A 10,796-nucleotide genomic window follows, 5' to 3' on the forward strand; every position below is an offset into this window, starting at 1 on the left:
ATGGCCGAAGCTCCTTCTCAAGTGCGACAGAATTATGACTGGCACTGCGAGGATGCCATCAGCACCCATGTCCAGCTGGACCTCTATGCCTCCTACATGTACATGTCGATGGCCGTCTACTTCGACCGTGATGACGTGGCCCAGGAGAACTTCAAGCGGTTCTTCTTGAGCAAGTCACACAGCTGCCAGAGCAGGGCCGAGATGTTCATGAACCTGCAGAACAAGCGTGGAGGCTGCGTCAACCTTCGTGACCTCGCAAGACCAGAGCGCGAGAGCTGGTATGGGGGCTTCCAGGCCTTGGAATGCGCCTTCCACATGGAGATGATGATCAACCAGAGCCTGCTGAACATGCACAAAGTGGCCAAGGAAAAAGGCGACGACCACCTCTGCCAATTCCTCGAGCAAAACTGCCTGGATCAGCAGGTCCAAGTTCTGAAGGAGATGAGCGGCTACCTGACCACCCTGCGCCAGATGGGGGATGGAGAGCATAACATGGTCGAGTACCTCTTTGAAAAGCTCAGCCTGTCATAAAGCTTCAAGTGGACTGAACCGGGATGCCCCTCTGCCATGGGGTCTGTCTCTGGTCATTACACCTGATGTTCACGTCGGTTTTGAAGCAAAGTTCACTCGTGTTCTGTTTCTGATTAAAATAAAATTTGTTTGTTTGCAGCAAAATTGAAGTTGATGTTTAAATTCTTAACTTTGGGGACTGGGGGTGTAGCCACTCGTCACAGTGTTTATAGTACTCAGGAAACCGTAGCAGGCATCTCAACCATGGCAATAAGCAGGGATATGGTGGTGCAGACCTGAAATCACAGCACCATGGAGTTAGAGGCAGGGATATCAAGTATTCATTGCCATCCTCTGCTTGATAGCAAGGTGGAGGCCCTCCTGAGGTACAGGAGACGGTCCCATAAAATTACACCACTACCAAAAATCCCTCTCTCTGTGGGAAAAATGAATGTGGATCTCACTGGAGTTGTAAAATTGGTGGTCTGGAGAATATCTCCACAGTTTTCCCATTATTTTTTAACTTTGAATATCCAGAAGACTGTTGGTGAGAGGGGGATAGGAGGAGAGCGTGTATGAAGGGGAAACTGAGAGGGGACAGCAATCGGAATGTACAGTAAATAAATAAATGCGGGCTTGTGTACTGGAGGCTTTCCAGAGAGATCTCTGGCCATCTGGGTGTGAGTGTTCAGGCAAAGGGGAGAGAGTAAGAGCAGGAAGGGGGAGTGGTCTCCACAATCTCCACCACCCCTGCTGCTGCAGCTGGCCTCACCTCAGTCTCTGCCATGCTGTCTCAGCTGCTCCACATCATGCAGCACTGAGTCAGGCTGCACTGGGCTGAGCCAGGAGGCGGGGCAGCTTCAGGTGGTGTTTTGGGAGAGCTGATTTCTTCCCAATGGGCAGCATTACAGCTCTTGTTGACAGAAGCTCTCGGAGGACGGAGTAGTTCTCACACACAGTTATTCTTTCTGGATAGGACTCCTATATACAGTTTGGGGATGGGTCAGGGGCTGAGAGCTTGGGGTACCTTATCTGCAGGTGGGAGGGCTTGGTGCTCCTCCTATGTGCCTGCTGAGCACAGACCTCTCTATGGGGGATGGGGGTCGGGGGTTGGGAGCTGTAGCTACATGACAGGAGCCAGGGTCCCAAGGAGTGTAGCCAAACACCTATCTTTCCTTGCAGGCGATAGTCACCTGCTGGGTCACCAGGGTTTTAAACCTGAGCTCTACCAGTGGCCAGGCTGCCTATCACAGCCCACCACCCCACAAATAAATTAATTCTTAAAAAAGATAGGGGTGGACATCTAGACAATTAAGCGACTTAGTTCTGTGGGATGAACAACGAATGGGTTTCCAGGAGAAGCAGAAGACCAACACATGAAAGAAACAAGAGTGTCAGGACACGGAATTTAAAGTAAGGGGAAGAGTGTGGAAGTCCCAAATAGAGACAAAGGAGAATGAAAATGACAAATTTTATTAGAACTTACAAAGAGCTTCCATCGAGAGGATGGAAAGACCCCACCCCCACCCCCAGAGCTGGAGTTCCCTAAGGGGTCTCACAGTCGGGGGCTTAAAGACTTCCAGGGCATTCCACCTTTCAGGTTCCCTACCAGTTCCTGAGGCATACCATTTCTGCCAGTCTTTAGCAATTTGTAACAGCTGATGTGTCCTGGAGGAGCATGTCACAACCCTAGTGGCAGCTCCTAAAATAGCCGTCCCTGCTTTCCTAATGGTTGAGCTTAAGATTGCCTGACCCTCCTCCAGGACTCAGTCTCAGAAATCAACACAGACTGTCAGTAGGTTTTATAGTGACTATTGCTGTGCCTGCCTACTGCTATGGTGCTGTTTTTAGGGTGTCAAACAGAAAGAGACCTTCAGGGGTGGGCCATTAGGGCGTACACAGAAAGCTGCTGCAGACCTCAGTTGGCCACGAAGGTCTAAGGCCCAGGGCAGCTACTTGATGATTATATACTAACATACAAATGGTAAAATCATGAGAATAACTATAACCTCTACTAAAAACATGATAAACAAAACAGTTGGGGAAATGAGCCCTCATTGCTGGAGAATGGGTAAGGAAATCATCAAAACAACAACAATAAAAAAAACCCCAAAACATCTATAACATCTGCCATAACTGTCAGCAAGGCTGATGAATCCCGTGCTGCTTTTCTCTATTTTAAGGTGCACACCCTGGAGAAGACCACTGGTATATTAAGCTATTTTCTATTTCTATGATAAAATACTATATCAAAGGTAACTTGTGGAAGAAAGGGTTTGTTTGGTTCATGCTTCCAGAGTTTTAGCGTCCATTAAGATGGAGTAAGGCATGACAGTGGAATTGGAACCTGAGGGCTCACATCTTAAACCATTAATACAAAGCAGAGCACAAGCTTGAAATGGTGGGTCTCCTAACTCTCAAAGACTTCCGCCAGTATCATATGTCCTCCAACGAGATCAAACCCCCGAGCCTCCTCAGAACAGTGCCACCACATGGGACCAAGTATTCAAATACCTGATACTATGGTGTGTCATCCCATGGAAAACACCACATTCCACTGCGTGGTACCAATTGTCTTCTGAATATATATATTATAATATATATATATATTTCAAAATGAATGTAGTCTAACTTTAAGAGCCTCCATATTTTTCCCATCATCACTACATTGCTTAAGATGTTCCTAGCCTCACAGACTTAAAGTACTAGGATGGAGAATACCCAGAAAGCCCCAACCCACTTAGAAAAGAAAGGTTGTGGTTTCAGGTAAAGGGAGGGGGGACTTATCGGGATGCAAATTGAATAAGTAAAAAAAAAATGAAATTAGAAAACCCCTCAAGTCTCTTTAGAGACACTAGGCAATCTCCTAATTGTTACTCCTTATAAAATAAAAAGTTAAATGACATATTTCTCATATATAATAGAATATACCCTACAATTTCAAAAGGGATGACTATAGACATAATGAGGAAAAAGTTGCACCAATCAGTACTGAAACCCAGCAGGGCCAATGCCATCCCCTGTACCTCCATGGTTGATACCAAAGGGCTTACACAGCTGCACCCTCCCAGCTTTGCTGCCTTTAGCATACTATCTATCTCTTGGGCTGGGCCCATCCTCCGAAGTCAGCCATGCTGAATAGATGTTGCACAGTACTGGCATCTCCAACATCTTGGGGTCTCCATGTCAACTGAGGCTTAATTTTCAGAGCTGCATGGTTGGCTTTCTTAGGGTCTCTTGTCCCGCAGGTCCTTCATACACGCACTTGTCTTCCACACACTGCCTAACCCCAGGGGTTCTCTGAAACTGTGAGGGAACAGTCCATGCATGACCCCTTTACTCTTACAGCTGCATGTGACTTCGTGTGACTGTATGTGACTTTACATGACTTTAAAGCCATCGTGGCAACAGTGCCTAGTTTAGCTGTCAGCCTGGCGTAACCTTGGCTCCCTTTTGCCAGTTTAACAGCTTTCTGTGTTGTAGCGTTGTGGCATCCCAAATGTCCTTAGGCACTTTTCTTTCACAATACAGAAGCATAGCTGGGTGGGATCTTTTCACAAGGGTACCATATTCTTAGTTGAGTGCACCTCAGGTGTTTCTGTAAGGACATCAACTTCCCCAACAAGGACATCTCCAAGCACAAGCTTTGACAGTGGCCCTAACCATGTCAGTCTCAGTGGTTTGTACATTCTGTACTTCAATCTGGTCTTTTTTCTGATGTTCATTACAAACATGCACAAGAATGATTACTAATAACCACGTGACAGACTGCAATGCACTTCTCTCTTCGGCTGATTCCATCCCCTGGTAGCAGCTTTCCTCAACAGGTATACAGCAACTCTGGCATCTCTAATTCTCAGAGTCTCCAAGGCAATCCAAGCTTAACCTTAAAGCTTAGTTCACTGGCCTCTCTGGGCCTCCATGCAGGGACACTCCCATGACACACGCCTGGCCTGGACACTTCTCCTTAGCTGCAGAGGGAAATTCCACAATCCTCCCTTTTCAATCCTTGCTCTGAAGTCAGAATCAAATTGCCTATACTGTCAAGTTTTTCTGCATGGTGGTGCTGCCACAAGGCCCCTGCATTCAAATGCAAATCTACCAGCTTTCTGGTTTTTACTGCAATAGCTTGGCTATCTGAGAACCCATTTTGTAAACCAGGTTGACCTGAACTCAGAGATTCACCTGCCTCTGCCTCCCAAGTGCTGTTATTAAAGGCAGACATCACCACACGTTGCCCTACACTTTAATTTCTCTTTACAGGTGGGAAGCTTACTTGCATAAGGAGTTACTCTCCAAGGTCACCGCTCCCTTTATTCCTTTAGCTTCAGGCTTTTGTGTACAAAAGTGGGAAGAGTCCTTCTGCTCCTTCGCACTGCATACAAATTATGTGAATTATGTTGCATATCTCTGTCCACTGTCTGGCTATCCTGCCATGTTCTGCTCTGTTGTTCAAATACTGAGTGGCTGTGCTTCCAAACAGAGCATCCACAGGGTTGCAAACTGTCAAAAGGGAGCAAATAGGGAACACATCCTTTGAAATATTCAAAACAGGGCTCCAGCTGTCTTTCAGAGAATTCAGGCATTGACTCCATGACTGTTGATGGTGTGGTGATAGATTCTGGTATGGAAGGTAACCTTTGGTGGCTTAAATGGATAATCTGAAGAAAATGTGATGTCCGGGAAAAAAGACACCACCTTCATATGCAGAAGCTTGTGAAGTAAGTATAGTTGACCTTCATTCATAAATATTATCTCCTTTAGGCCCAGCACCTTAGTCAGGAGGAGGATCCAGGGAGATCTCAGCTAGCTCCTGAATTCTTTTAGCATTAGTGGGTAACTTAGAAGGCATTTTGCTACAGAGTTTGGTGTTTTTCTTCTGCTGGGTGGCAGAAGGTTTTCTTTCTTCCTGTTCCCCAGGCTCTGGAGCAGCAGGGTCTCCCCGGTCTGCATCTGAACTGCCACAGCTGGTGCTGGGGCTCTCATGGTCTGACCTTTGCCTGTCACTGGACATCTTGGTGAAGTTATGTTTGGGATAAATGTCTTGGCTGCTCGTGCACGCAGCCCCCTCATGTTCCACTATGCTGTGCGGGAGGGAGAGTGCCGAGGAACCTTCCTTGAGAAAATGGAGGCAGCCTGGGTGGGTATCTGAGCAGGGACTCTAGGCGAGGAGGCAGAAAAAAAGCAGCCTTGGAGGCTCAGACCCAGGACTGTGGAACATCCAAAGTCACAGATGGTTGTGTAGTGCTGCACTGCTGCAGCAGGAAGGTGGCACTGACCTGCGCTCGTGGAGCCACTGTGGAGTGGGCGCTCCGGGACCCGGGAGACTCCAGGGCGCTCCAAGAAACACAGGCTTCAGTGTAAGATATTCTCCATAAATTCCTAAAAGTCCCTGATTCTAGATGAGGGCCCGACGATAGTGTCTATTTTAATTGCTTAAGTAGGACTTCCCCTATTTTAGGAACATTTTTTTTTTAAGATCCAAAAGCACCATAAAACGGCTTTTATAAATAATACATTTTTAAAGTTCTTCAGCTCCCTTGTTATTATCCCATTGTTGCTTTCTCAATCTTTGTCTACGAATGATCTGATTCCAGGGAGATTTAGGAAGGATCTGAAGACAGGCACTCTTCTGAAAAAGGCAACTACCACTGGAAAAATGGCCCTGAACAAGAGAAAGAATCCCTCCCTAAATTTCAGAGATCATGCCTATGAAAGGCCGACGAATAAGAAGCACAAACACACCGCCCAGGAAAATCTAGTGACTTTCATGTTGTGCTTCCAGAAGAAGAATCTGAATGTTCTTTCTAGACCAATCACAAAAATCAAACCGGCCACAAACAGAACATTTCCAATATCCAATTTCCAACTGCTTTGTCAAAAAAGAGAATCATTCCAACGAACAGAAAGAAAAAACAACGCTCCAAATCCTGTTAAGCCCATGCGTATTTTCTGCATATCCGTGAGTCTGAGTCGGAGGTTATGCTGGCAGCGCAGGCTAGGATCCTGGTGCCTCGCTGCCCACGCAGCCTGGTCCCGAGAAGAGCCTCGGCGATGCTGCCCAGGCCCAAGACGCCAAGTGTCTTTAGGAGCATCTTATAAAATACTTTATTTTTAATATCATGTGTATGAGTGTGTAACTGAATATGTGTCGGATGTGCCATGGGCATGCAGTGCCCAAGGAGGCCAGGATAAACTCACACAGAGGGAAGCAAAGCAAGTAATAAACTGAATGCAAATAAGGCCTGCTCTTTCTATAGAGTGCATATACCTGGCCTTACTTAAGGGTCCTTTCACTTACACAGCCCTGTAATGATTCTTTTTGCTTAAGTTTAGATAGCTCACACAAGAGAGATCTGCCTGCCTCTGCCTAGTTGCCAAGTTTTGGAACTAGTGGTATATCTACCACATGCATCATCTTTTGTTTTTTTAAAGATGTGTGTGTGTGTGTGTAAATTTAATATTTAAACTATCTTATGCCAAGGGACTTCCTTTTCTGGTCCATTCTATTTTCTCATCTGTATGCTTCATATGCCTTTATTGGCATCTCCATCTTCCAGGTTAGAAAAAGTTCCTTTTTTACTTCTTTCTTTTGAAAAGTGTCCAGACCCGCAGGACAGTCAACAGGGTTGCTTTAAGCCACCTAGAGGAAAGGCGATGGGGCGACAAGACACAAGAGAGAGGCAGGACAGCCTGTCTAGTTCTGATCAAGCTGTCAAACTTTAATTTTCAGACAAGTCAATATAAAGGGAAGCATACAAGGTTTGGGAGGGGTAAAGGGGGGGAACAATCCCAGGGGGTTGGCATCATTTCTAAGAAACAGTTTCTCTTAATTTCTGGTAAAGCTAGTTATTGCTGTTGGAATGTTGGCATGATAAAAGAGGGGTCATGAGGCGGTGAAGTGTAAAGGGGTTGCTATAGTAATGTATCTACAGATGGACTTCAAAGGGAGGGGGTTTTGAGATTTATGTAGGAACAGTTCTTGGCATCTACAGATGAATTTCAAAGGGAGGGGGTTTTGAGATTTATGTAGGAACAGTTCTTGGCATGGAGATCTAAGTGAGAATGACTCCTGGTATCCAAGTCTCCTGGCATTGAGAGCCAGGTGGGGATGGCTCCTGGTATGGAGAGTTCTTGGCATTGAGTTCTAAGTGAGGATGGCTCCCGGCAGAAAAGCATGTTCTTTCATAGAAAAAGGAAGTAAAACCATTTTATGATACAATTGAAGATTTATATGGAAAATATTTCTGATATAATAGAAGAGATATATAGAAAAACACGTTAAAATGCACGGTTTTCACGGAAAATTGAAGAGTAAAGTGGTAGACATAAAAACATTGCTAAGTTAATTGAAAAAGGAAGTAGAAATATTTTATGATAGAATGGAAGATTACATGGAAAATATTTCTCATAAAATTTGTGAAATATGTAGAAAAACATGTTAAAATCAAGGATTGTCATGGAAAATTATACAGATAAAATGAGAGGCATGAAATAATTTTAAGTTGGTTGAAACTGGAACCATAAACATGTTCAGGTAAAATTGAAGATTTGCATGGAAAATATTTTGACAAAATTCAAGAAATATATAGAAAACGTATTAAAATCGACTATTTCTTGCTAAATTATACAGATAAAATGGTAGACAAATAAAACATTTCTAAATTAATTGAAGGTGGAATTAAAAACATTTTGTGGTAAAAACAGAGAGTTACATTGAAAACATTTCTGATAAAATAGAAGAAATACATAAAAACATGTTAAAATTGGGGATTGTCACGAAAAATAATGCAGATAAATGGTAGACATAAAAATTACTACATTAATTGAAAGAGGAATTACAAACATTTTCTGATAAACTTGAAGATTTACATGAAAAATATTTCTGTTAGTGTATGTTGTTTTTATTGGGGAATTGAATCCATTGATGTTAATGAATAGTGATTGTTGCTTCCTGTTATTTTTGATGTTATTTTTATGCCTGTATGGGTATCTTCTTTTGAGTTTGTTGGGAGAAGATTACTTTCTTGCTTTTTCTAGGGTGCACTTTCCCTCCTTGTGTTGGCATTTTCCATCAATTATCCTTTGTTGTGCTGGATTTGTGGGAAGATATTGTGTAAATTTGGTGTTATCATGGACTATCTTGGATTCTCCATCTATGGTGATTGAGAGCTCTCTTGGGTATAGTAGCCTGGGCTGGCATTTGTGTTCTCTTAGGGTTTGTATGACATCTGCCCAGGATCTTCAAGCTTTCTTGGTCTCTGGTGAGAAGTCTGGTGTAATTCTGATAGGCCTGCCTTTATAAGTTACTTGCCCTTTCCCCCCTTACTGCTTTTAATATTCTTTCTTTGTTTAGTGCATTTGTTGTTTTGATTATTATGTGCTGGGAGGACTTTCTGGTCTGGTGCAGTCTGTTTTGTGTTCTGTCGGCTTCTTTTATGTTCATGGGCATAACATCTCTCTCCTTAGGTTAGGGATGTTTTCTTCTATAATTTTGTTGAAGATATTTACTGGCCCTTTAAGTTGGAAATCTTCACTCTCTTCTATACCTATAATGCTTAGGTTTGGTCTTCTCATTGTGTCCTAGATTTCCTGGATGTTTGGGGTTACAAGCTTTATGCATTTTGCATTTTCTTTGGCTGTTGAGTCAATGTTTTCTATGGTATCTTCAGCACCTGACATTCTTTCTTCTATCTCTTATATTCTGTTGTTGATTCTTGAGTCTATGACTCCTGAATTCTTTCCAAGGTTTTCTATCTCCAGAGATGTCTCACATTGAGATTTTTTTCTTTGTTTCAACTTCCATTTTTAGATCCTAGATAGTTTTGTTTAGTTCCTTCACTTGTTTGTGTTTTCCTGTAATTCTTTAAAGGATTTTTGTGTTTCCTCTTTTAGGGTATCTGCCTGTTGACCCATGTTCTCCCTTATTTCGTTAAGGGATTTTTGTGTTTCCTCTTTAAGGGCTTTTACCTGTTGACCCCTGTTCTCCTGTATTTCTTTAAGGGAGTTATTTAAGTCCTTCTTGAAACCCTCAAACAGCATCATGAGATATGATTTTTAATATAGCTCTTGCTTTTCTGGTGTGTTGGGGTATCCAGGACTTGCTGTGGTGGGAGAACTGGGTTCTGATGTTGCCAGGTAGCCTTGGTTTCTGTTGGTAGGGTGCTTGTGCTTGCCTTTCACCATCTGGTAACCTCTGGTGCTGGTTGGTCTTGCTGTCTCTGCCTGGAGTTGTCCCTCCTGTGGGTCTGTAAGCCTGTGTCCATACACCTGGGAGACCAACTCTCTTCTGTCAGGGTCTGTGCACAGAAGGCTGAGGAGACACCTGGCTCCTTGGTATAAATGGAAGCCTGAAGGCCTCTGTCCAAGCTGCTCCACTGATCATATGGCCCTGTGCTCCTAGCTCTTCCCCTCCAGAGAAAAGGTGGAGATCTCACCTCTGAGCTCAGAAGTGAAAGCAATGCTGGGAGATCACTCTCTCCTGGTGCATTGTGCACTGAAGGCTATGGAGCTACCTGGCAGGAATACTTCCATCCAAGCTGCTTCACTGATCATGTTGTAAATTTTCTTTATGATTTTGTTTAAAATATTTCCTCTGCTTTTGAGAGGGGTTTCTTCTCTTTCCTCTGTTCCTATTAATCTTAGATGTGGTCTTTTCATTGTATCTGAGATTTCCTGTATGTTTTCTGTTAGTTTTTAAATTTAACATTTTTGAGTTGCTGTATCCATTTCTTCTATCATGTCTTCAATACCTGAGAGTCTTTCTTCCAGCTCTTGTGTTCCATTGGTGAAACTTGCCACTGTAGTTTCTGTCCATATTCTCAGTTTTTCATTTCCAGAATTTATCCATTTTGGGTACCTTCATTAATTCTCCTTCCATGTTCCGAACTTGAAAAGTTTTATTCATTTCTTTTCAATGTTTGTATTTGCCCAAATTTCTTTCAGGTGTTATTTCTGCATTACGACACTCTATCACCTTCTTACTGGCTGTTTCAGGGACCTTTTCTGGAACTTTGGCTATGTTGGAATATTCAGGACTGCTGTGGGAGGAGAGCTGGGCTCCAGTGGAGGCATATTGTCCAGGCTGTGAAGGATTGTGTGTTCATGCTGGAATCTAGTCATTTATAGTTCTGGGTGATGAATCTGGTTTTTCCTTTGCTTGGTGAGTTTTCTGTTCCTTTGTTTCTGCTTGGACCAAGCCAGCTCAGTCAGTCATCAGGGTCTCAAGGGCAGGAGTGAAGACTGAAAAGAAAAAGATGAATTGACAACATTATGACATGACTCCA

General features: G+C 43.5%; 1 protein-coding gene and 2 pseudogenes across 1 annotated transcript; 1 reads left to right on the forward strand and 2 right to left on the reverse strand.

Moving 5' to 3' along the window:
- LOC127675684 (ferritin heavy polypeptide-like 17) lies at nt 1-531 on the forward strand. The gene has a single exon (XM_052171751.1). It carries the CDS (start codon nt 1-3, stop codon nt 529-531), a length of 531 nt encoding a protein of 176 aa, XP_052027711.1.
- Nucleotides 532-4,837: 4,306 nt separating this feature from the next.
- On the reverse strand, nt 4,838-5,524 carry LOC127675528 (ubiquitin-conjugating enzyme E2 E3-like; annotated as a pseudogene).
- A 213-nt stretch (nt 5,525-5,737) lies between these two features.
- On the reverse strand, nt 5,738-10,390 carry LOC127675531 (vesicle transport protein GOT1B-like; annotated as a pseudogene).
- Nucleotides 10,391-10,796: the final 406 nt, after the last annotated feature.

This window comes from Apodemus sylvaticus, chromosome X (assembly GCF_947179515.1).
Source record: "Apodemus sylvaticus chromosome X, mApoSyl1.1, whole genome shotgun sequence".
In the NCBI taxonomy this organism is placed as follows: domain Eukaryota; kingdom Metazoa; phylum Chordata; class Mammalia; order Rodentia; family Muridae; genus Apodemus; species Apodemus sylvaticus.

Coding starts and splice junctions, on each gene's coding strand:
- LOC127675684 (XM_052171751.1), top strand. CDS start 1: ATGGCCGAAGCTCCTTCTCAAGTGCGACAGAATTATGACTGGCACTGC.